General features: G+C 43.5%; 1 protein-coding gene across 7 annotated transcripts in view; it reads left to right on the forward strand.

Moving 5' to 3' along the window:
* The window catches only part of RASGRF2 (Ras protein specific guanine nucleotide releasing factor 2), a 119,241-nt gene that overhangs the window by 60,439 nt on the left and 31,794 nt on the right, over positions 1 to 27,008 (forward strand). For 4 of the 7 annotated variants that reach the window (XM_088155995.1, XM_088155998.1, XM_088155992.1 and 1 more), the window contains exons 13-17: positions 1,495 to 1,577; positions 4,001 to 4,249; positions 6,189 to 6,577; positions 13,901 to 14,029; positions 15,298 to 15,387. In XM_088155995.1, the coding sequence (XP_088012121.1) occupies positions 1,495 to 1,577; positions 4,001 to 4,249; positions 6,189 to 6,577; positions 13,901 to 14,029; positions 15,298 to 15,387 (940 nt within the window). The remainder of the gene's footprint in view (positions 1 to 1,494; positions 1,578 to 4,000; positions 4,250 to 6,188; positions 6,578 to 13,900; positions 14,030 to 15,297; positions 15,388 to 27,008) is intronic. The other 3 variants (XM_088155996.1, XM_088155999.1, XM_088155994.1) reach the window with 1 other exon arrangement.

Consider the following 27,008-nt stretch of genomic DNA (forward strand, 5'->3'; position numbering starts at 1 on the left):
AGGTAATGTTTTGAGAAAATCATACTGTGAATTACTGCAGCTGCACTTTCCAAATGATCTTAAAATCCTGAATTGAAACTCACATAAAACCACATAGATGATATTTTAAATTTATAGCTATAGATGTAATCTAAACCTGAAGAGGCCTGTGATTATCGAGTTTCAGCAACCCAATATCAATCACTGCTCTGCTATGAAGTGTTCCAAAGCCTGAAGGCTACATGCATTCTTGGAGTCAAGATAAATGTGTGTGAAAAGTTTTGAAACTCGTTTTTACTGATGTAAGGAGTTTGTCCATATATAAATATGTATTTGTGTGTATATATATATATATATCTATGTATGAATAAAAGTAGAAGGTATTATGAAGGTAAGAGCCCTGTAGGGTTTGGTAGCAGGTACTTGTTGCAGACCATGAATCTGATGCTCTGCCAGACTTGTGAATTACAGGGGCAAGGCTTGCAGTGCTGAGTTATCCCAGAATCAATCCCAGGATCACTGAGGTTGGAAAATCCCTCCCAGCCCATCCAGTCCCAGCTGTGCCTCATCCCCACCTTGTCCCCAGCTCTCAGTGCCACCTCCAGGAATTGCTGGGACACCTCCAGGGATGGGGATCCAACCCTCCCTGGGCACTTCCAATCCCTGCCCACCCTTTCCATGGGGAAATTCCTGCTGCTGTCCCCCCTGAGCCTGCCCTGGCCCAGCCTGGGGCTGTTCCCTCTCCTCCTGTCCCTGTTCCCTGATCCCAAATCCCCCCGGCTGTCCCCTCCTGTCAGGGAGTTGTGCAGAGCCACAAGGGCCCCCCTGAGCCTCCTTTTCTCCAGGCTGAGCCCCTTCCCAGCTCCCTCAGCCTCTCCTGGGGCTCCAGACCCTTCCCCAGCTCCCTTCCCTTCCCTGGGCTCATCTGAACTACATAAAAGTGCACATGAAAATCCCTCCTAACTCCCAGCCCAAAACATTTAGACAGGAGTTTGCAGGGAACAGCTTGGACAGCTTCCTCACAGCTGTGCTTCACAAGGAGCACCACTTGAATTTGTTTTTACAAGTGTGTTTCTGGAAGCTTTTAATATTCCCTTTTGGTCTTTTGCACGGAGTAAAGGTTAAGGTATTACTGTACCCCTTGGAGTATAAAGCATCCTGACTCTCTTGTGGTCTTGATTTCTCAAGCTTATGCTCTTTCAGGAAATACTAGAAATAATGAGTTTTTTTTTTCCCTTTCAAAGCAGCTTCAAAGGAAATATCACTTCCAACTCAAAATATTTAATCATGTGGAAAAAAAGGTTGCTGAACTGAATACCCTGAGAGGCAAAGGCTAGAGAAGCATGTCGACTCTAATTCTTTCATCACTGCTTTTCATTTGAGAAAATGCCTTGTCTTAATCAGCCCATACCCTGCAAATCTGTGCTCTGAGCTTATAGGGAGATGGGAAATGTGGGAATAAGTCTCCTTACCCTGTGTTTTGATGTTAACAGTTTTCAATGTTTATTTTCACAGTGCATTGATAATATAAGGTGCAATGGATTAATGACAATAGTGTTTGAAGAAAACTCCAAAGTCACAGTGCCACATATGATCAAGTAAGTGCAACAGAGAGCAAAATAAATCGTTGTGTTCCTTCAATAAAAATTTTAACAAGAGAAAGCATATGTTTGGAAAATTCCAACCTTTAATTTTTTTTCTCTCCTTTTGGTTGAATGGAACTGATTCTATTCTGTATATTTCTGTTATTTCTGTTAAAAAATTATTTTCTCTCATGGTTTTAACTGATCATATCAAAGTAGCAAAACTGTTTATAAGGCTGCTTCTCTTACTTCTGGATTCTCTCAGTGATTTATTTGTAATAAGTGTTTTTTGTTTCTAGTGAGACATTTTCAGTACATGAGTCCAGATTTTCAACACAACTTGAATCTTCTACATACCTCAATTTTCTTTTATTTCATTTAAAAATGAGTTTTACTTATTAGTATCCAATGAATTTATATCCAATGAAACGTAGTGATGGACATAAAACTATTTCTTTCTCACTATTATCTGTCACATTTCTTGGTTTCTCAAATGCCTCTTCTGTAGCTGTTCCCTCTCTTCTCTGGGAGAGAGAAAACATCTGGGAATGCACTGTTAGGGCAAATAGTCTTTGATCCCTGGAAATAAGGCATTTTATTTGTTTTCAGCTTTATTCCAGGAACTCTCGGGTGTGTAAACACTTTTGTCACCTGCTGAGTTTTGAAAGTACATCTGTCCCCTTTCAAAGTGCAGCAGGACCTCAGTCTCAGTGCCAACAGAAAGGAATATTAATTCTAAAGAACATACAGAAAGTACTGCAGATGAAATTAATATATTTTATTTCTTCACAACAGGCACAAATTTGGTGTTCTCCTCCTTAAGTTTTACTTGCCTCATTTGCAACACAGTTTGAATTTCATAGTCAGATGTCATTGGAAGATACAAACAAAAAATTGCCTCTTTTTGGAGGCCCAGTTTAAGGAACAAGATTTTTTTTTGTTGCTGTTTATGTAATACTGTGTAGAATTGCTTGTAATATCCTGATCTTTCTTCTTAGAAAATCCAGTCATTTTTTAGCAAAAAGATAGGGTGTATTGAAAGATGCTTTACTTAGTATTCATCCTGTTTATTTACAAATTAATCAAAACAGAATTTGAGAGTAAAATCCCCCCATTAGGCATAGGGTTATGGAAATGATTCTTCTTTTTTGTTGTCCAAGCAAAATTTGGTTGGTTTTTGGTTTTGGTTTTTTCACTAAAACAAAGATTTTTCTTGGTTTCTGCTTTGAATTTTGAGCTGTTTTGTGCTGTTCCCTCTTTCCTCTTTTAAAACTAAAAGTAATTCTTGGAGCTGAAGGCAGGGGTTAATTTGCAAATAAGCCTTAAATCTAGCTAAAGGGTTAATTTTACTTTCTTTTTTTTCAGAATCCATTACTTTATTTTAGATAAAGCTTGATCCCAGCAGAAAACATTGCAATAAATTATTCCATAGTGAGATTTTACTAATATTGACCTATGGGCCACAATAGTCTGAAAGAGAGACAAGAGGGGACAGTTCTGCCACCTCTTCCATTTCAGAACTTTGAGCATCATTTACAGTTTCTTAAGCTTTGAAGTGTCAAGCATTTGCCAAAAATCAAAATTAAGTTCCCTTAGTTATGGAAGCAGGTATCACCACAAATTAAACGTTTTCTTGCGCTGATGAAACGCAATAGTGCATAAATATTTGCTGCTTATATGTTGGCAGCAATAGCTAAAAAGGAACCACTCCTTTTATGCCTTGGGAGGCTGCCTGCAGCAGAGGCTGGGCAGAGTTAAAGGAATAAATTGGGATTTATTAAAAGGAATACATTGGGATTTATTAAAAGGAATAAATTGGGATTTATTAAAAGCCCTTCCAAGGATTCACCTTGGGCACTCCAAGAGCCTGGCCATGGCTACACCCAGGATGGAGCCTGGGTCAGGAGTTTCACACTTGGATCAGTTTGGGTCCATTCCCACCTTGGGGTTCATTGTCCAATCCCAGCTCCAGGCTCTGCAGTCCCACCCTCCCAGATTCTCTCCTCCATTCTCTGCTCTTTGCACTTTTTGGGGCTGGAGCTGCAGCTGTCCTTGGTTGTGGGGCTGGAAAAGGATTGTTTGGTGTGCCTGAGTGTGATGGGTTGACTTGGGAAGAAGAAACTCAGAGGGAAGAGCTAGGAGGAGATCTTGGAACACTCTGCATGGAGTTCAGAGTTACACACTAATGCAGTGCAGAATTGGAAGATGTGAAAGCTAAACCTTAAGGCATCAGTGGCATTCAGTATTTCTGCAGTATTCTGTGAAAACGGCAGAACCCAGTGAGGTTAATATGTCACAGTCCCCCCACACTTTATAAGGAGTTCAGAGTTACACATTAATGTAGTAAGAATCTGGAAAACAGGAAAGCTAAACCTTAAGGCATCACCTAAGCCACGATCACCCATTAATAAAGTGCTTTAAATTTGACTTCTGTGCAGGTCTGACGCCCGTCTGCACAGAGATGACATCGACATTTGCTTCAGCAAGACCCTGAACTCGTGCAAGGTGCCCCAGATCCGCTACGCCAGCGTGGAGCGGCTGCTGGAGCGGCTGACGGACCTGCGCTTCCTGAGCATCGACTTCCTCAACACCTTCCTGCACACCTACCGCATCTTCACCACCGCCGCCGTGGTGCTGGAGAAGCTCTCCGACATCTACAGGCGGCCCTTCACCTCCATCCCCGTCAGGTGGGCAAGGGCTGGCCCCTCCCCGGCCCCTCCCTGGCCCCTTCCCGGCACCTTTCTGTCGCGCCTTTCTGGGGGAGATGCCGTCACCTCGGCCGCTGTTCGTTTTGTGGGCGTTCTTCCTCTTTGTGTTCTGCTTGTGGGTAGTCTAAGGAAAAGGTTCTTATTGTGAGAAGCAGTGCTCACTCATTAAAAATTTTTGAAAGTTCGATAAGTGAACAGCACTGGGTACTTGGCAAACTGCTGGAGGCACAGCAGTTAATTTAAAACAATTTTCTTATATACTTTTTCATTATACTGGGTAAATGCATGTTCATGATTATCTTGGGTTTGTAAGACAGGTGTTTGTTAAGGCAGTCTGGAGCCTTTCTTGAAATGGACAATGTAAATCTCCTCCCTCCAAATTATTATCGTTTTGAAATGAAGGGGCTCTCAGGCAAAGCTATGGGAATAGGAATAGCAGTTCTTTGCCAGGACAATGCCAATAGCAATGCAGTATTGCAGAGAACAAACCCAGAGCAGGGGCAGAGGGAGAATCCAAGGTGCCCCCGTCAGTCAGGCAGGGTTGGTGCAGTCCCATTCCATGGTGGCTGCATCCTCCTGCAGTGACAGATGTGGTTCTGCTGGAGCAGGGCTCCTGCACAAGGTGCAGTTTTCCTCCAAAGCTGCAGGGATGATGTGCAAGGCTCTGGTTTTCCTCTGGGATGCAGTGGGAAAAGGCTGCTCTGCTGTTCCAAATCTCCCCTTTGATCTGGGTAGGAAATGCTCGGCTCCTGCCCTGGCTGGAGCATCTCCCAATGGGATGATGGAATTTGATCAGCCCTGCCCTGGGACTGCATGGCCATGGACAGGAGAGATCTCCTGGAGGGAGGATGGGCTGTGGGCAAGATAAAGAACACTGCAACAGCTGGGTGAACAGCTGGGATAGAGCACACACTGCTGGGCACTGCCTGGGCTGCACACTGAGACAATGGCATATTCAAACACTCATTTGAGTTTTACATGTTCTGGGAATTCTTTTGCTTTGTTCGACCTTTCTTCTTAAAGACCTATCTTCTTAAAGTACTGCAGATTAAATTAATATATTTTATTTCTTCACAAAGCCTCTGTTTCATGGTTTGACAGTTTTTGACAGCCAGAGGGTCAGTAGTGAATTCCTCCTTTCATTTCTTCTTTCAGTGTTTTATTTTCTTGGTTCTTTTCAATGCTATCATTTAGATAAGATACTCCACCAGTACATCAAATCAACATAGCTATTTCACAAAATTATCTGAGTTATTCTTACCATTGTCAGTTAGTTACACAAATAAAAGCATTTAATGTTACAATGCACGATACATAGTCTCTATTTTAATACTTTGCAAAAGCCTAAATTATAATGTATGTTTATTACACTAATATTTAAGCTACACACGCCAGGGCATTGGCCACAATAGTGGATAAATTATAGTATATTAAAGGAGTTTAAAAGTTATTAAAATCTGTACTGTATCAAAATAGTTGTGAGTTTAAAAGTTATTACAAACTGCACTGCATCAAAATCGTTTTGATTAACAATAATTTGCAAAAGTCAATACATAATAGTGAAAGCCAACAGCTACAGAGTTATTTATAACGATTTAGTTATAAATAATAGTTATTTATAACTATTTAGTTAACTAAACTAACTATAAGTATTTATAACTATTTAGTTATAAATAATGGTTCTTTATAACTGTTTGGTTAACTAAACTAACTGTAACTAGTTATAAATAACTAGTTATTAGTGTGTAAACAGGAGGTCAGTTTTAAGGCGGGTCTGTCTCAGCTACATGCCCAAGCTTGGAGGACTAAGCATCACACAGATTTTGCAACGGCCGTGCAGATTTGCTCAAAATTCAAGCGTTTTCACTTAAATCTGTTTGAGCCACCGTGTTGCTCTTCTTGTGTTCCTGGCTCTCAGGTCTTTGGAGCTGTTCTTTGCCACCAGCCAGAACAACCGAGGGGAGTACCTGGCTGACGGGAAGTCGCCACACCTGTGCCGCAAGTTCTCCTCTCCTCCTCCCCTGTCGCTCTCCAGGACCTCCTCGCCCGCCAGGACCCGCAAGCTGTCCCTGACGTCCCCTCTCAACTCCAGGATCGGTGCCCTGGACCTCTCGGCGTCGTCGGTGGCCAGCAGCCCCACGTCCAGCTACAGCCCGGCCACGTCGCCGCCGCCCACGGGCAGCAAGGCGCCGCTGGACCTCAGCCGGGGGCTGTCATCCCCCGAGCAGAGCCCGGGCTCGGCCGAGGACAGCCTGGAGAACCCGCGCCTGGACCTCTGCAACAAGCTGAGGAGGAGCATCCGCAGAGGTATTCCATGCCCAGGCTGCTGGTTCTTGATACACCCGGGGGCTTTGCATCCCTCCCTTTGCCCAGGGACCCTGCACAGGGCAGGAGCTTTGTGGAGGTGGCCAGCGCCCCAAAACCCACTCGGGTTCACGAGTTCTTTAGTGATGGCTGGTTCAGTCTATTGCAGAATGAATTATTTGTTTAATAGACACAAAACTAACAGGCATATGGCTTAAAATAAACTGATACTACACAGGAATAAGGATAAAAAGAGATTTTTAGCAGGTATATACAGCATGAAGTAAAAGGTACGTGTTAATGTTACAGCTAGTGAAGAAATAATACAACCTAGGATTCAATGGATCTTACCATCCAGTTCTTGGTGGGTCACACATCCAGATCCTTCCCCTCAGTCCCCAGGGAAGTAACCACAGAATCTGTGTTCAAACTCCAGGGAGAAGTCTCCAACACCTTCAGGGTGTAGGAGTTTTCTGCCTCTGTGATAACTCATGTGTCTTTTATAGTTTGTAACACAATCAAGAATATTTCTTTTATCCCTTCCCACGTCTGTTCTCCAGACTAAAATGTTAATTCTCAGCAGGGACCTGAGCCCTTTTGGTGCCAGAGATGACCCTTGCTGGGCCTTCCAGCCCCTGGGTTATCTGTCCCAATCTGCACCAGCTGTCTGTGGCAGGCAGGGGAGGACAGCCCTGCCACCCTGCTGCTCCTCTGGTCGAGGTTGTGATGTGCTCTCTGCTCCCAGCACTTTGCTGCTTCTTCCCTGGAGCAGCTGCATGGCAAAGTCATAGGATCACAGAATGATCTGGGTGGGAGGGGACCTTAAAGCTCATCTCGTTCCACCCCACAGCACCTTGTCTGTTTTCACTTCTGTGCAGTGTTAAGGGGAAAGGCAGAAGAGAATATTTGATGCCAGTTGTGTTTGTTGAGGTGAGAGATTTGTGAGTTGTACCATGTACTACAGGAAGTGAAATATTAAGTTAAAAAGAAAGACCTAACAGCTTTAACATGTTTGCATAGAGGGTTGGTTTTCCAGGAAGATTTCATCATTAATCCAAATAAACAATGCCTGTGATGTGCTCACCACATTGGTGACATTTTTACCAGGTGGTGTGAATGTCACCTGGTTATCCCTCCAGAAGGTGCAAGTCTAAAATAGATTAATTGCTCCTGAGCAAATACCTGTTTCCTCTGTGGATTCTGTAAGGCATCTTGGAATAGGTTTTACTTCCAGAGGGCTGAAGTTGGTTGATAAAAACCTCAGTGTGGGCCTCTAGGGTTGGGAGCATGGTAGTTATACATGACAAAGCAAGAAAGTAGCTCCAGTCTCATAGGAAGCAGAAGTGGGCATTATTTCTCCTTTGGGGACAGAGGAATGATTTTCTGAATCGGGATAGAAGTTTGCAGCAATCTTTTTTTATTGCTAGTACTATAATAAAAAGAATATAAAAGAATATAATAAAAAGAAACTAATGAGAGGAAAGAAGAAAAGGATTACCAAATACAAAGTAAGACAAATACAATTGAAGAGTCATGTCTGCTCCCTACTGATGAATTAGCAGTGCACAGCTAATAAATTAGATGTTTTATTATGCTGAGGGGTTGTTTTTGCAGAATGTTGCCTATTGTTTAACAAGAAATCCCTTTTTAACAGGCGAGTTATCCACTCTAGCATTCCAGGAGTCTGTCTATCAAGAGCAGGGGCTGGTGTCCATGAATAATATCAGAATAATATCAGAATAATGTTGATTTTTTGACCATGGGATGGTCTATACAACACTTGATCTGCTGACACCTGATGGGACGCACCTCTCAGAGGGGAAAAAGGTTTCTAGCATAGGAACTAGGAGGACTTGTTGATAGACCTTTAAACTAGTTTAGAAGGGGGAAGGGGTAAAACCAGGCTGGGTACTGAGAGGCAGTGGGGTGATGCACCAAAACTTGAGGAACTGAGCGCTGGTGGGAGGTGTTGGCTACAATAAACCACAGCTGAAGTGTTTCTGTTCCAACACACAGTATGAAGATCAAACAAGAAGAGCTTGAATCCTTGGCCCAGTGGCAATGATTTGACATCAGTGGCATAAGTGAAACCTTACTGGGATGAGTTCTGTGATTGAAGTGCCCTATTGAACAGTTAGAGACTTCAGGAAGAGTAGGCAGGGCAGATGAGGCAGAGGAATGTTAGGATGGATGAAAGCTTGACAAGAAAGTCTCAAAGATATGTGTGTGTAACAGAAAGATCTTTGAATGTAGAATCTGAAGAAGGAATAGAAATGAGAGCAAGTTTTAATATAGAAGAAAAGAATTGCTGAGCCAGTCTGACTGGGTAACTAGAAAGCAAAGGGTAAAATGAATTGGAAGGGGTTTTTATGACTTAGAGCAAAGGATAAACCCACCTCAAACAAAAGATGTTTTTACCAAGCAAAAAGATTCCACAGGCAAACAAGACAGCCAATGTTACAAGTAGAGAAAAGATCTCAGACTTTCCCACTACAAGAAAACTGAAAAACAACTTCTAGCTTAAGCTGTAACACACTGACTTTTTGTGACTGCAGAATAGTAACATGAATATGGTGATACTGGTAGTTATGATGGGCTGTAGGTTGTAGTAAAGGTATTGATTGGTTGTCATGTATTAAGATGCTCTGCAATGAAAAGTTTATAATGCATTGTAACCAGAACTAGAGAGGTTTCAGACAAACCCCCAGCTGAGGTGACAGGCTGGGCTGGGCTCTGTCACCCAGGACCTGTGAATTGCTGAATCCTCTGGATACAATAAGCAGCATTTTAAACAATAAACAAATTACTGTATCATTTGGATACAATAAACAGCATTTAAAATAATAAACAAATTGCTGTATCATTTGGATACAATAAACAGCATTTAAAATAATAAATAAATTGTTGTATCATTTGGATACAATAAACAGCATTTTTAAAGAGCCTCCTGGAGCCCTGTGGCTCCTACAGAAGGAGGCATTGTATGTAACAGAAGAGTTAGAATGTAGAGAGGTCACAATTGGCAGTGGCACAGCCCAGAGCCTCTGGGTAAGAATCAAGGGGCAGTGAAAGGATGCAGATGTCTCTGTGGGAGTCTACTATAGATCTCCCAGCCCGGACAATAACACCAATGGAACTAATGGATGTGTCCAAGTCAACTGCCCTTATCCTTCTGGGATACTTCAGCCTGGTAGAAAACCACTGGGAGCATCACACAGTTGGTACAATCCGGGCCAGATTACTAAAACACCTGGATGACAACTTCATATACAAGTGCTAGGAGAGCTGATGGGGAAGATGGCCTCCTTGATTTGTTGTTTGTTAACAGAGAGGGTTGCAGGAATGACATGATTACTGGCTATCTTTGCTACCACAGCCACAAAGTGATTGAGTTTAAAATCTCTGGTGCAAGGAAGAAAAGTGTCAGAAAAGTTTCACCCTTGGACATGAGTAGAGCAGACTTTAGGCTGCTCAGGGAAATAGTGATCACAATTCCTGGGACACTTCTTCCAAAGATACAGGGGTCCATTAGAGTGGGTTACTTTTTAGGCATCATCTCCTAAGGGCACAGGAAAAGGCAATTCCAAAATGTTGAAAGTCAAATAGATGAGACAGAAGGCTGGCTTGGTTGAGCAGGGATCTTCTTGCAGAGGTAAAGCACAAAAGGAAGGTGTATGCCCAGCAGGAGAACGTTCGGTGATATGGTAGGAACACAGAGATGGTGCTCTGCAGGTAGAAAATCTTTGCAGCCAAAGCTTGACTAGAGTTGAAACTTGCCAGAACTGAGGGGGATGATAAAAAGAGAGTTTTAGAATACATCAGCAAAAAACAGTGCAGAAATTACATTGGCCCATTCCAGAATGAGGGTGGTAACCCACAAATAGTGAGTTTGACAAGAGAGGGATATTTATTGTTTTCCTTACCTCTCTTCAGCATGTTGTGAGTCCCAGTGCCCTGAGCTGAATGACCATGATTTGAGAATGATAAACTCATAGCTGATTCCGAAGTTGTAGGGATCTGCTACACCAGCTGGATCCCTATAAATCTATTGGGTGTGATAGGATTCATCTGGGAATACTCAAAGAGTTGGCTGATGTAATTGTGAGGCTTCTGAGGCTTCTCTAAATCTTTGAATGGTCTTGGAAATCTGGAGAGGTCCCAGTTGAGTGGAAGCTGGTTAGCATTGTCCTAGTTTAGAAAAAGCACAGGAAGGGTGATCCTGGAAACTACAGGCCCATCAGTCTCATTTCAGAGCCTGCTAAGGTCACGGAGAGGTGTAGAAAGACACGTGGAGGCATCATGTTACTGAGAAATGGACAAAACCTCCCTAACAGCAGTGCAGCAGGAAGCAGCAGCCATTCATTCTTCATCCAGCTGGAGCCACGAGGAGCTGTCTCCTCTGAAATACTGTGCATGCTGACCAGAGGAAAGGCTCCTGCTCCCAGGCTGTGTTTTACATGCATGCTCACAGGTTTTCCCAGAACGAACATCCATATGGTAATCATTCCCTCAAAGTCACCCACATATGTACCTTCTCTCCTCACACGAGTTTGTCTGTGCAGTGGTCCCTTGTGGCTGTCAGCCCTAAAGTGACCCTTGACTGCCCCATGAGCTCAGTGTTACTTTCCCAAATCTGGAGCTGAGTTGGCACAACCAATGTAGTTCATTATTTTGGAGATGAAAGTGCATTCTCCTGCTCCTCTTCTTGGTTGATATTTAACGTGATCCCCATTATGCAGTTCCACGGGACAGTGATTTTACAAAATAATCATTGTCTTTTCCCTACCAGCTGAGCAAACAGGTATTCATCTGGCAACAATAGGTCAGCACAGCTTCACAGGGGAAGGTCCTGCTGGTCACACCTGAGCTCCTACTATGACAGGGTGACACACCTGGGTGACCCAGGAGAGGCAGTAATGTGATCTTTTTGGACTTCATCAAAGCTTTTGAGGCAGTCTCTCCCAGGATTCATCTGAACACACTGTCCAGCCCACAGGTGGATAAAAACATCATGGGCAATGGGTTTATGGGGTGGGCACAGAGGGTGGCAGTGACTGGGCTGGCCCTGGTCACTGCTGCAGTTCCAGGGCTCTGTCCTCAGCCCTGTGCTCTTCAGCATCCTCATTAGCAGCCTGGGCACTGGACTCGAAGGAGTACTGAGTGAGTTTTCTGATGACCCTAAATTGGGAGGAGCTGTCAACTCCCTCGAGGGCAGAGAGCAAATGAGGAGTGGGAAATCACCAGCTGTGTGGGGTTTAACGAGGGCTTCTGCACCTGGGGTGGGCATTCCTGGCTCTGTGGATGGACGGGGAACAAGGGGCTGGAGAGCAGCTGTGGATGGGACCTGGGGGTCCTGGTCCATGTCCAGTTTGATCTGAGTCAGCAGTGGCCAGGAGGGACATCCCTGTCCTGGGGGGTACCTGGCCCAGCCTCACCTCGAGTCTCGGGGACAGTTTTGGGCACCATCATATCAGAAAGAGCTGAAACTGTTAGAGGGTGTCTGAAAGAGAGACACGGGGGAGGTAAAGGGACTGGAGCAGCTGGTTGGCACTTGGTGTGTGCAGCTGGAGCAGAGGAGCCTGAGGGCAGAGCTCAGTGGGGCTGCAGCTTCATCCCAAGGGACAGCTCCCATCTCTGCTCCCAGGGATGGGGCAGGACTCAGGGAATGGCCTGAGGTTGTGTCAGGGCAGGGTTTAGGCTGGATTTTAGGAAAAGATTCGTCCCCCAGAGGGTGCTGGGCACTGCCCAGGCTCCCCAGGGAATGGGCACAGAGCTCCAGGAGCGTTTGGGCAGCACTGCCAGGGCTGCCCAGGGTGGGATTTTGGGGTGTCTGTGCAGTGACAGGGCTGGGACTGATGATCCTGTGGCTCCCTTCCAGTTGAGCGTATTCCATGTTTCTGTGATCTTTGCTCATGCTTTACTCTTTCAAAAAATACTGGGTAGCTGTTGTGCATAACCATGGATATTATATATCCAGTATGCTGGATGTTTTTACATTAATTGCATAACAGACTATTTATATAGATATATATATAATAGAGATTTTTCTGTGCAAACTTGAGCTAATTCTTCTTTAGCCACATTCAAAACAGTGTGATGATAGCACAGCATATCCCAAAATATAAATATGCATTTTCATAGACATTAAAATTAATGGCAGACAGGTAACTGCTGCCTTACCTATAGCATTTTTTCTAGACATTGTAAAGTGACCTGGTAAAAGCAGGCTGTTCTGCCCAAGTATAGGCAGTGGCCACTGTTGGAGAGTTATTCATGTTTCTCATTGTGGTCTGTCAAAGCTGGAAGTGTTACCTGGACAGCATGAGGAACATTTGGAAATGGCCAGAAGCCCATAAAAATGCTGAATTGCTGTCAGTGCAGTCTCCCACCCCTTTGGGGATCTCCTGCTGAACAGCTTGCACTCTGTCTGGAGGAATTTGCACGTAGAGAGCTCTGTCCTGCAGTGTGCACTCCTTTTGTTGCCCAGCTGCGTGCAGCATGTCGAGGAAGATGAGGAAGTTTTAAAAGAAATACCATAAGGGGGATGGAAATGGGTAGTCCTGTTGCACTGATACTGCCAGAATTCCAAAAAACCAGCTCTAGCTTACTCTTAAGTCCAATACAACTGCACAAATTCTGTTTCCCAGGACATTATTATGGTGATTGCTGTTCTCTATGACTCTTGTCCATTTACAGGCTGGGATTTTCACCTTCTTTGCCTATGTTCAAAGTTGTTTGCTTTCAGAGTTTTTGTTTTCCAAAGATTTTGTTTATATTCAACTTTATATAAACAATGCCTGTGCTGCAGGCAGAGCTGTCATTCACATCAAATGCAGGATGTATTTTATCAGCTTGTTTTCCCTCATTTTGGAAGTAGTGTTTATCCCATTCCATTTTAAAATTATTCTGATAAAATAACTCCACCATGGACTAGTCTGCTCTCCAACGCTGTTTGGCAATTTTATTGGACAGATTTTGATTAGACTTTGTTATTCTACAGGGATTATTTTCCCTAGGTCACAGAACACCTATGAGTTCAAGTACCCTTATTATTTGTGCATGTCGCTGCGTATTCTCCTGATTGAAAGTGCAGTTTTCTCCAACATACTTTAAAACTGACTACTTGCTGGTTTTTACCAGGTTCTTTATTTATGAGCTTTTGTGTCTTTGGTAGATTTCCCACTCCTTTAACTCCATCCAGGGGGTAATTATTGCTGAGTTAATGCCAAAATCTCACGGCAAGTTACAGCAGCGGCACTGTTAGAAACAACTGTAGGAACAAAACGATGCATGGCCATCAGTACTGACATTCATTCTCTTTTAAAGCAGCAGTTCTGGAGTCTGTGTCAGTGGACAGGACCATCCCTGAGAGCACCTCGGTGGTGGACACTGCAGAGCTGTCCCCGTGCAGGTCCCCTTCGACCCCGCGCCACCTCCGCTACCGCCAGCCGGGAGGTGAGAGCTGACCCCTCCTGCCTCTGCCAGGCACCCCAAACAGAGCTTCATCACCTCTGACCTGTGCAGGACAGCCATCATGTCTGAAGCACCTGGGTTGCTGGTATTTTTTGTTTCTCAGGTGTTCAGAAGGAAAAAGAAGCCGTTAAAATGTGAAGCGCGCCTGTTAAATTTGAGCAGCAGTAATGAGGCGTGGAAGCACGCTGAGGCTTCAGCATGATTCAGTGCTCTGAAATAGCTCAAGCAGGATGTGCCCAAGTTCAAGACTAATATTGAATCAGTCCTGTTCTCACAGAACTCTCAAGACTCTGGCATATTTTTTTTCAGCTGATGAGGGGACATATTTTGGGCACCATCTGCAATCACGAAACACACAACACCCATTGTTGTCAATGGGGAGTGACTGTGTCTGTTTCTTTGTGTAACACTGAACATTTACAGATGGTCTCACATTATTCATTCCAAAATTTGAAAAAGCTGCTCAATTGAAGAGGAAAATTGAGAGCTGGAGCTCCTCAAATAGCTCTCACATGGCTCTTTGAAATCATTAGCAGGGCTGTGAGCTGTGTCCATGAAGACTTAAAATGCTGCCAGCTCCTGCAGGCCAGGTTTCTGGGCACGTGTTTCATACCTGGGACTAAAACAAAGGCAGACAGAGTCTTCTCACCTGGGTAATAAGTTACCAGGACGCTTTAGATTTAAACCAATTGTAATTTTCTGTGATTGGGCACATTTGTGACAAGAAGGCAAGACTTGGGAGCTGGAAACTGTGGGCAGTGTCAAATTATCTGAGTCCTAGTTACAGACAATGTTCACAGCACTACCTGTAGAGAAAGTTTGATAAAATCTGCAAAACTCTGCTCACCCTGGGCAGTGACCTGGGAAAACATATGAATCCAGTGATGCTTAATTCTCTGACATAATTTTTTGTTTAAGTTAATTTTCTGTGCCATTGTTTTTCTGTGTCTCTCTCTCTTTTTTTTTTTTTTCTCTCCCCCTTCTATTTGGTTAATATCTTATTCCTCACCTTGGCATGTCTTAGATGTTTTTTCTACAGCAACATGAATTATGCCAATGTGGAAATACAATCCATAAATATGATTGTGATACTTCTGTAGTCTTTCACAGAAAATCATCTGACAGTGCTAATAAACACAATGCCCACAAAGCTACAGACACGAAGATTTGTTACTGAAGATTCTAAATCATGCTGTTAGCTGATGAAAAGCTCGCAGAAATTAATTTTTCCCTGTCTTTCCCCTTTACAGTGCAGACTGCTGACAACAGCCACTGCTCGGTGTCTCCTGCCTCTGCTTTTGCCATTGCCACAGCTGCAGCTGGGCACGGGAGCCCGCCAGGTGAGGGGAGTGCTGGGCACACACAGGTGGCACACAGGGTCCCCAGGGGTGAGCATTCCTCAAGAACACTCCTCTGTGTTCTCATGAGCAAATGCTCGGGTCAGGTGGGCCTTGGAGCAAACTGGTCTAGTGGAAAGTGATTTTTTTTTAAGGAACTGGTTATTTTTAAGGCCCTTTTCCAACCCTATTGGTTGATTTCCTAATATTTCTAATGTAGGCTATTATTGGAAGGTTAATATTTGTCATGTATATGATCTGCTGAGCATCCAGATAATGTCTTTCTGGTTTGGATTTTTTTTTTTTAATTCACTCGCAGTCAAAGATTTTATTTTTTTAAAATGAGATTTTCTATGCCCAAAGGTAGTATGCAGTTTTACTTAGTGCCAGTGTATACTGTATATTCCTTGGAAAGCCACACTGACTGAAGGCACTTAGTGCAACATAAAATACTTGATTTAAGTTTTGAATGTGCTGCTTATCTTGCTGTGTACCCATTGACATATTGATATCTTCCACTAACAGGGTCCTCTCATAGGTCATGTTGCAAATAAACAACAGTTTTTTTAAAGTCTACAAAATCAATTTCCCTTTGGCTTGACATGCTCAAATCCATAGTTTATTTTGATTATGTGTGACAAAGCACAGTCCAGCTGTAAATTCATACTTGCCTCCTTCCCACTAGAATGTCAAGAAACTGCTTTGAAGACCCCAGTCTCAAAATCACCTGTGAAAATCTGTAGGACAGTAGATTGTCCTCATGGATCTCAGTGGATTTTGTGTCCAGAGCTCTGGTCGTGGACTGGTGGGTGAGAAGACATCAGGAGAGAATAATTTCTGCATGAGCATGGATCACTGCTCCTCTTAGTCTTGTGTACTTCCCAGGATCTTTAGATTACAAGACAGTGATGTTCAGAGGTGGAAACTTTATCAGAGAATCATTTAGGCTGGAAAATCCCTCCCAGATCATCAGGTCCTGCCTGTGATTGATCCCCACCTTGTCCCCAGCCCAGAGCACTCAGTGCCACCTCCAGGAGTTCCTTGGGCACCTCCAGGGATGGGCACTTCCAATCCCTGACCACCCTTTTCCATGGAGAAATTCCTGCTCAAACTTCTATTTAGCAATTCTTATTGGAATTATGAATATTCTCTGCCTTTAGAATCGGGTTCTGCATGAAATCACTGAGACAGTTTGCTTTATGGATTAACCCAGTGCATTTACAGATGGTTTAGAAAGCAAAGTAAGGATGAAAAATACTGGGTTTTCCCACTAGGAGCTAAATCAATTAAAAAATAATGCTTTTGTATTGTTAAAATCACTGCTTTTCAATATTCAAAATGCTAAGGTGTGAGAGAAAATACAGTCTCCAATTATGCAGTCATTAGAAGGAGCATCAAAGCTTGGGAATGTTGAAAGGGAAAAACAACATTCCTAACATTTATAAGTTCTTTTTCGTGTTGCTGTCTAAGCGAGCTCTTCATTAAAGGTCATTCTCCCAAGTGATGTAAAAGCCAGAAGGCTGTGCAGCAGATTTGACAGGAAAATGTGTGGTTTGGAGTCCCAGGCGTAGAGTAAATTAGAGTAATGCAGTGTCCACCCGTCGTGGTGGAAAACCCGAGGCTACAAAGCAGACCTCACACCATGGAATCACCTGTTTCATAACTTGCTGCAGTTATTCATGGTAGAGGTAGTACTAAACTTGCAGAGTCAGGAAGTTCAAATTTGGCTAAACCAAATCTTTTTTTATTTCCCATGTCTGTGCTGTCATGACTGTGAGATTTTTAAGTCATGCCTTTCTTTTTTCCCAGTGGTTTCTGGTGTCATTTGCTTTGTAGGATGGACGTGACCAGTCAGTGAATCAGTTCTGGGCAGTGAATGACACTGATGGGGATTTTTGTTTTCTGTTCAGTCATTCCTTGGCTTCCCTGCTGCAGACACAGCCATGTGTGTCATTTACAATACTCCTACGTGGAGCATGAGTAGACTGGCAGATGAAACCCAGTGTTGATTAATACCAAGTGATGCACACGAGGCAAAACAGTCTGAGCTCTGCACCTGCAAGGACTGGCTCAGGACTGAGGATGAGAACAGGTCATCTCCTGGAAACAAAACATCAGGAATTGTACAGAAAGGAACGGGGAAGATTATTGTGGTGCCACGGTACAACTGCAGAATTTGCACAAATGTTGAAGGGTGTGCACAATCCTGGTTGAGGTGAGGGAGTGAGAGCTGGAAAAGGTTGGGGGTTTGCAGTCAAGGATGAGGTGAGGTATAGAATGACTTCTGTGCACGTGGAGTTTAGAGAGGAGAGGGCTGGAGAGTTGGTGAGGACACTCTGCAGGAAGCTGGATGCCAGGGAAGAGGAGCAGCAGAGGGGAACACAGTGGTGAACACAGTGGTGTGGGTAAAAATGCTCTGAGCGGTCCCTTCCAGCCCTATCAATTCTATAATTCTGTGATAGTCTGCCTTTTCTGCTGCATGTAGGACACATCAGATGGTTTCCATGGGGCCAGGTTTCAGAATGAGCAGGAATTTTGTGACTCTCTGTGCAATCCGTGGAAGCTCAGTGAGGTTCTGCTGAGGGGCACTCCAAAGGGAACAGACTCACCTGGGTTCCAGAGTGGAAAGTTACCTGCAAGCAGGGGTCACTGGAGGTTATCAGACTGGCAAAGTAGAACAGACCTGCTCTGAAATTAGCTGGAGGTTGTGGGGGAATATCAGGAGGTCACCTGTGTGTCTTCTGTCCTCACTGTTCCCTGAAGCCTTCTGGCCATTTTATGCTTTGGTGTTGTTTTTAAAATTTTAGGTATTCGTTTATTTAGTTATTTGTTATTTAGTTAGTTATTTGTTTTCAGCTGGGGATCTTTGCTGGTTGTTCCATTTCGTTTTCCTGGGGTAGGAGGCCTTAGCTCTTCTCCCGTTCCCATCTCCCAGTTCTGACTGGGATGCACTGCACTGAGCTGGGTCACAGACTCTCAGCACGGGCCTGTGCTCACACACCCTCTCAGAACCATGAAGGACGTGCAAATACCTTCTGTGCAGAGTTCTGGCCGCAGCATTTCACCATAAACTTTATAAACTGGTAAGTGTGCAGAGCCCTGGACAGCTCTCAGGTGATGTACCTTGGCTCTACCTGTCTTTAGATAAGCACCTGGGGCAGCACTGCCTGTGGTGGTCCTGAGCTGTGACTGAAACCTTTCTCTAAATCAGCATGATTCAGGTTCTCATGCCTTTCTGCAGGTGTTTTTTAACTTACTGATTTCATTGCTATGATTTCCATTTATTTTACAGTTAACTGCTTTGATGATGCCAACCAAGCCGTGCTACTTTTCCTATTGTTTAATTCATCTGCTTGGTTAAATATTAATCTCGACCTATCTTAAATGTATTTTTTCTGTTCTCTTTGAGAAAACTGGCATCTTAGTAGTTTATTTTAACAGCACATTAAAGATAAAAAACATGAAGTGAAAGTACAGGAAGTTAAATAAGGCACCCCAGGTGCACAGCTTGGGGCCTGTATGCATGATAATATTCACAGTAGGGATAAATAGAGTAGGTTCTGTCTTTTACATGTTATTTCTTTTCTGAGGGATGGCTCATGGCTTGTGCTTGCTCACCAATAATTGGCTGTTGCACACCTTCTTCCTTTCCCAATTTATAAGAATAGTACAGCAATACTAACAGATTCTAACATAGGAATGGACTTCAGCAATTTCTTCCCCCTGTGTTTATACACCTCTATAAAACTAGTCCTTGATTTCTGCTTTAATTAGTGACAAAATCCACATGGAAGTTCTTTAGATCTGCTCCCACGTCTGCCTTATGATAAGGAAAAGTCCCTACAAAAATTTGAATGTGAGTGGTCTCATCCTACCAGGTATCCTGCTAATCCTTTGTTTAACTTTGCCATGAATAGTCCTGGAGTAGAGCTGCAGCTGCAGGGAGCCCCATCTCCTCAGCAGTGAATTCCTCCCCTCTCCAAGTCTGTCACACAGCCAGTGTCAAAACAAGCAGTGAGACTGGAAACGTGGGAGAGGAACCTCCTGCCAAAATACTCACCAATCATCTCTAGTCTTGCTGCAGAAATCCTACAGATGTTACAGCAGTTAGGCAGCACCAGTGTAATCTACACAGCACCCACACAAGCCCTGGCACTAGATAAAAACCATTTACATGGAGAATCATTTCTCCCACCTGTGGCTTCTAGAACTTGTGAATTTCCCTGGTTTATTTTTGTACAATTCTTTGAAACATGCTGTTGCTTTTTTTTTTTAATTTCACTCCTTAACTTTTTATTTACATCTGTTCTGCACAGAATCCGTGCACAATGCCAGCATTAGTAAGATACCATGCACTGATTTTTAAAGAAAAAGCACCTTTTGGTGTTCTTTTACCAAAACTGCTCTTTCTGCAGGCCCTCATACTTGTTAACACTCACAAGGTGTGAAGGTGCTTTCTGTGACTTGAGGAGATTCAAGTTCTACCTAAAATCTCTGAACAGTTGTATGGATGAAGCCAAGATAGCAAAACAATACCATTTTTATTAACAGCTAATGAAGTAAGAAGTACTTGCATAAGCATAGGAAATATACAGATTTCTTCTCTCCTGAGAATGTCTGACACAACTGGATGAAAAGTCATTGATTCCAAAATCCGTGATTTTATTTTGAAATGGTTCTACTGAACACGAGCTTGAAGGAGAAAACTTGAATTCAAAATCTAAATTAATCTAGGGTGTTTTTTCTTTAGCAGACAGGTTAAAATAACTTTGAGAAGCTTATGTCTTCCTCAGCTCAATCTGGACGGTAAAGATCTCCCTACAAAGACAATTCACATTAGACAAGAAGCAAATATTTCCACCCAAACAAACGAGCTGCTCCCTAATGCACACAGCAGCTTTGATTCAACAGCTCTGTCACACGATTTTAGCTGGTACATGGAATTTCCAGCGTGCCTCAGAGCTGCCTTCATCCTCCTCCTCGTCCTCCTCCTCGGTCCCATTTCTCACCAGAACAAGGTGACATTATGGGACAGGATGGGAGTGGGATGGGAGCTGTGGTTGGCAGGAGGGCCTGGCTTCCTCAGTACAAGCATTTGTTTTTTAAAGCACATGTGAGAGGCAGAGGGTGAGAAAGATGCAGGGGGAAAAAAGAGTCTTTGGGGGAGTATCTCTGACAAATAGTGATCTACACAGGAAAATCTGCCCTGGGCTAGAGAGAAGGACAGGCAGGTTTAATCTCTCCAATTTTAGTGATTTAGAGGAGTGATTAAAATGACAGCTTGAAGCTGCTACACAAAAATGAATTGCATATATACAACCCCTTTCAATTAACTGACTGCCCACATCTCTGGTGCTAAATTACCTTTGGCTTGAGTTACTTACCTCCTTCTCTTTTCACAAAGAAGAAATCTTAATCTAAATTACTCTCAGTTTTAGGCTAGAAAAGCTGATCTGACTGTTGACTAGACCATTTCTTGGCATCCTCTGATTTTGCATAGCTCTCACAGCCTGCCTGCAGTAGCAGCCAGACCTTTCCAGCTGCAGCAGATTCTCACTGAAGTCAGTGCAAAACCTGCTCTGTTCACTTGCTGCAGGTGCTAAATGCAAGTGGTATCATCCTTCAGAGCAATTCAGTACTCCTGGGCACTCAGAGGAGCCTCTTGGTGCTGCTGCCGTGTGCTCCCACTGCCTGCTCTGCCCTTTGGACAAGGCTTTATTACAGCCTGTGGGTTCTGGATTGATGGACCTGCCTTCGTGTCACTGTCTATGGAGGGATCGAGTTCCTTTCTCAGTCTAAAAATTCTTAAAAAAAGGTAGTTATAGGCTACATTCCACTGGTTTTCAGTGCATTAGCTATGTGTATAACCTGTGGATTAGTGAAGGAAGAGATGTAGGAAGGGAAGTGTGTAATCCTTTTGAATTGTAAATGCCTGATTTATTTTGAGCTGGCTATTACTGTATTCTTGATCACTGCCTGGGGTGAAGCACTGTAGGCCCTTTCAGTATTTTCTGGGATGTAGAGCTGCCAAACCTCAATTTTAGAGCAGCTGAAAGTGGTTGAAGATAAGCAGCATGGAAATACTTTCGTGAAAGTGTCAGCTTGGGCAGCCCCTGGAATGAGCATGGAAAGTTCTCCTCTCCTCAGAGGTGCTGTAGGAGTTTGTCAGCTGTAACACAACCCAACTGTTACCAGCAAGAGCGACTAGGAATGGACCTTTGTAAATTACAGCTGTGGTTTGCAGAATGCCAAACCTCTGGGAAGCTATCTAAGCACTGAGGTAGAGCCAGATGGGTCCTGTGAGCTCCCAGCCTGACACACTTTAGCCCTGCTTGGTTGCTCTCACAATATCAGGGAGATGGAAATTAGCTGGAAGCAGTAATTCACGTTTCATAGAGATCCACAGTAGGTCTTGTGTGGGTCTTTCCATTCTGATAGATCAGGCACGGCTTGGTTGAGGCCGTTTATTTTAAAACATCATAATTACCATGAGAAAGTTTCGTGGAAGTGCTGGGGGGAGCTGCTTTGGGCTGTGACCAGCGGAGCTTGTTCCGCAGTCACTTTGAACAACTTGCCAGCTCCCAGTGCGACAATATTTTTGTTTTGTTTGTTCTGGCAGAGGCACTAATTGGAGCAATGGAACGGGGGAGCCCGTGCCAAGTGATGGCAGGGCGCTCAGGCCGCGCCGGCGCTGGGAGGGGACGCGGCGGCTGCTCCTGCTGCTGCCAGGTGTGCTCAGCCCCCAGCTCGCTGCCCCTGGCAGGGGCTGCACAGACACCCCCGGGGGGATCCTGCTGGGCCCCCAGGTGGGGAACTGTCTGCACACAGGCACGGTGCTCCAAGCAGACGCAGAATTTCCGCGGTGTGGCTGTCTGGCGCACAGGGATGCGTGCGTGGCTCTGCTCCCAAGGGTATCAGCTGTCCTGCTCGGCGAGGATTTCCCTCATTCTGAGCACAGCAACAGCAAAGTGGCATCACACCCTCGTGTTTCCTGCGATGGGGATCCCGGTGGACACTGCTGAGTTAGTCTGGTGTTTGGCAGACATCAGAATTGAGTGAGGATTGTAAGGGAAATATTTGCTTTCTTTTTTCCATTGTGAGAGGACAAGGCAGAGGGAGGTTTCCTTGTCACATGAAAGGCAAGCAAACAGTATCTAATGTGATTTCGAGCTGGGTTCTACATTACATGGCTGGCTGGGTAATCCAGGCCTGTGCTGTGCTAAGTGCTTTGAATTGCATCAGTGGCTGCACACTGACCTTTGGAAAGGTGTGTATCTCTTCCTGAGTTTGGATAAAAGCATCCATGTCTGAAGCAAAAACAGAAAATGTGTGCCATTTTGTAGTTGGTTTCCAGCGTGGTGCCATACACATTGCTATTTATAATAGTAATTCTGTACTCCAGTAATTCTCTGGGCTATAGCATCTCATTCCTCTACTGGGAAGGCTCTGTGGAACTTCCTCCTTCTGACTCCAGACATGAAAGAAAACAATTTTGATGGTGATATCCCAGCTAAAGATTAAGATGAGGCTTCATCCAAGCAGTTGGTAGAAGACTGTAATTTTATCTGTTTTTCCTCAGGTGGTGGGGTCTCACATGGAACACCAGGGTAGAGTCTAGGGCACCACTGGAGACAGGATGCCATCAAATTCTGTCCTGCTTATCAATCCTGCTTGTGTTCTGACTCTCCCAGTGCCCCCTTCTGTCAGGGACTTAGCATATTTCATTCCCAGAAAATGGAGCTGTAGGGTCTGCTGACCTCCCCATGTGCCTTGCACAGGACAATCAAGTTTTTTTCCTTGTCATTTTTGTGAAACTGATGGCTCTGGGCAGGAACTGGGGAAGTGAGCACTTGTTCCCTCCTGGGGACACAGTTTAACGAGTTTCCCAGAGCCACTTCTGCAGATTCACAGAGGTTTGAGAGGCACTGAGCCTTGCACATCGAACTCCCTTCAAGTTCCCACCTCCGTTAAAAACCTCTGTGTGGGAAATGTTCACTGAGTTACTCCACAGCTGACGCTGCTCTCCTCTGAAAATGGTTGTGTGACCAAAAAATAAATGAGTTTAGCCCCAAGCAGTGTCCCTTCCTGAGGCTGCTGGGTTGTCATGAGCTGCCCAGGGCTTGTTACCAAAGCAGAGTGGCCAGGGCTGTGCTGGACATGGGCTCTCTGAGGGCTTGGAGACATCAGGGGCTGGTGGCCATGTCCTGGCAGGCATCCCTGTTCCAGGCTGCTGGTTCACCAATTTTAGCAGAAATTGTTGCTTTGGTACTTGAGATAGTTGGCTAAACAGTTGAATGTCATTTGCAGCTTTCTGGACAATGGCTTGAAAATTTTGAAAGTTTTGCTTCAAGTGATCCCTGCTCTGGGAATCAATAAATAGGAGAAAATGATGATTTTTTTTTTTCCCTCTAGTTTAGCAGAAATATAGGATCTCCTGCCTTTACTTATGTATTCCTTTATTTTGAATTGATATCTTTTTGTTGGGGGAGCTGGCTACTCAGGAAATAAGTATTTTCAGTGGACATTTCCTGAGTTACAGAGCTTTGAAACATTTGTTTGTTTCCTGACCTATTGCAGTGAGTTCTGAGCAGCTGCAGTGCTGTGGGGAGAGAAGTTTGGGGAGGATTTTTTTGCCTTTTTTTTTTCATTTCATTTCATTCCCCCTGTGCCCAAGTGTTGCATGCATAATTAATATTCGTTTAATCTTCCATTATGACCCAGGTCTGGATGCTGCTTGTGAGATGGACGTTTTGTTCAGACATTTTTTGGTGACTGGTGTGCATCCTGCCAGCTTTTGTTTTTCATGACAGTCAACTCTCTGTTCACAGATGGTCTGAAAAATGATACATTTGGCTCCTTGCAATTATCGCCTCCTTTCCATTTAACCTTTTTTCCTATTGACATTATAAAAATGTGAATAATCTCACAGACTACTTCCTTCAACTTTAAGGAACTAAAGGTAAAAATTCCAAAAACCATTTAATGTGAATTTCTCTTTTTATCTGTACATTATCACAGCCCGTATTTTAACTTCTTCTTTGTGGTAGGGCGCACTGAGCACTTTAAGCATCTGAAAGCTTCCTTTGAATATTTCTTGAAAAGATTGTGAACATTATGCAATAAATATCTGCTGTACTCCTCCTCATATTGATGATAGAGCAAGTTACCAGTGTAGATGAAGTGTCATTAAGGAAACCAACAGCTAGGGATCATTTGAAATGCAGAAAAACATCAATAGGTAAAAATTGTTTATCTCCTCCCAGAAAGATAAGAGATGTAGCAGGAGCACAGACAAATGTATAAATTCAAAGAAATATCAGCTGCAATGTTGCATTCTTGTCCCTGTTCATAGCAGATAATTCAAATATCATTGCAGTGAAAAAAAGAATTCTAAGGTGTACTAAAGATTTGCCAATATAATTGCTAAGGGCTGTTCAGAAAGGCTCTTCTTCTATGTCAGTTGTTCCCTGTAGTTTTTTATGTAAGTCGTAGGAAAAAAAAAATCTGCTGTCACATTGCACATTTGTCATGGTGTTCAGAAACCTGAGAACACAATTGGCAGCAACAGCCTTTGAGATTCAGGATCTGCTCCTTCCTACAGATACATCTATGAACAAAGGCACAAGGTTTGGGTGGTTTTGTCTGAGGCTTCACCAGAAACATTGGGGAAAACTCACCTAAAAATGAGTTTACCCATGGATGCACGCACAGACACTTCCTGTGTGCAAATAAATGGGATTTTGAAGACGTATCCAAGGAGTTTTGGGTACGACATTAACCCCTTGTTGTCTTTCTGTGCTGGTGCTGAAAGAGGAGGAGGACAGGATGTTCTCGTGTTGCTGCTGAGTCTTAAAAATGCACAGTATTTGGTTGTTTTACTTTAAGATCAGTTACTGGTTTTTAATAATAAATTGTGTAACTCGTAATGGCAAGTATGTTTTCAGTGTTTAGCAGTTTTTAAAGATTTATTTTTCAAGGGTGAGACTGATGTGCTCTCCCGAGAGAATATTTCTATTAAAAACCCCAGAAATCTCAAGAGTGTGTGCAAATTGCAACTATAGCAGCAACCTTGTTTTTAAGGATTTTTGAAGGACAAATCTTCAAATCTAAATAATTCTTTGGGCTTAAAGGAATATTTTCATTCTTTGTGATAGTCGTGTTTTAAGCATATAATCTCACAGATTATAATAATTCTCAGAGCAACCTTAGTTTATTATGAGGAGATAAAATACTGTCTTAGTCCTGAAGGTATTCTTTAGCCACTTACCTTTCTCATCCATCCATTAAACTGAAATTATTTTGCTGGACTGATGTATTTTTAGACTTCTGGATTTAGTCCAAGTTTACTTCATAATCTTGACAGGACTGCTTTATCTCAGTGCTGTGTTCTTTAAATTTCTCTGATTAGAAAAAAGCCTTTCTAAATCAAGGGTCATTTAAAAATAGTTTACCATCCTTTCCCTTAAATATTTTTCAGAAATCAAATGCAGTCACTAGGTCTCTGTCTGTGTTACACTATTGTTCATCAGCTGGTCCATGTGAATCCCTGGGATTTACCTTGCTAAAACCATAATCCCTTGACTTGATTTGATAGTTAGATTGTGTGTGTGGCAGAGGCTTTAGGCAGAAGAATCAAATACATACTTGGAATTATTTCTGACGTGGGTGGTTGCAACAGGGATTTTCAGTGGCATATTTCTTAGAACAAAATGATTTCATATGTTCCAAGGACCAGTGAAAGTGAAATTCAGTGCCTGAAATGTGTTGGACTCTGGATTGCTGCTGGTTCTTGACAGTCAGTTCTGATGGTGAATTAGTTTGTAACCCTTTGTGGAACAAACTCAAAGCCTGGCATAGTGAATGATTAAATATTCCTCTCTCATAAACTGAGGTGACCAAAATGTCACAGTTAGTGCTCTCAAGCCTCACACTGCTCGTATAAAAGCCCACAGAATGGTTTAGGCTGGGAAAGAAGTCTAAGATCATTTGATAATAACTGAGGAAAAAAATAAAGGAAGGACTGTGTTCTTGAGCAAATACACTGTATTTTACACAGTGAATGGGATCTCATCACCTTCATCCTACTTTTCTTCACAGTTCATATGATTTCCTTTTCCAGCTCTGCCATTCTTTGGCTGGCTGATGTATGACAGCCCAGCATCATAAGCAAACAAAAAAATGGAGGAGGGCAGAATCACTGTTTAGACTTCTTACCAACACTAAAATACTCATTTTCTGTCATGTTTCTGTGAAGATATGTGAAACCCATTTACTTGCTTGAGAATGTATGATCAGTAACAGTGGGAATCTATAAACACTTATCCAAACTTTTGTCAAGGTAAAAAATAATATAATCCCTTTTGGGGGGTTTCTTGTGCACTGAGAAGCCTTTTCTTTTGTGCTGCATATGCTGGAGAGGCGTTTTCAGTTTCCATCTGTGGATGGAAGGTGCTGTGCCCCAAGCCTGGGGTTTGCACTTGTTCTTTATGCAGGTCAGAAAGCAGCACTGGTGTTGTTGGATTCAAGCCCTACAAGTCTGGGGAGCATCCATCAGTTTTGATTACTTCTCATGTGCCTGGCAGGCCCTGAATGTTCTCCTTCCACATCCCCGGGACTCTGTGGGG

This window comes from Sturnus vulgaris, chromosome Z (assembly GCF_052056855.1).
Source record: "Sturnus vulgaris isolate bStuVul1 chromosome Z, bStuVul1.hap1, whole genome shotgun sequence".
Lineage (NCBI taxonomy): Eukaryota > Metazoa > Chordata > Aves > Passeriformes > Sturnidae > Sturnus > Sturnus vulgaris.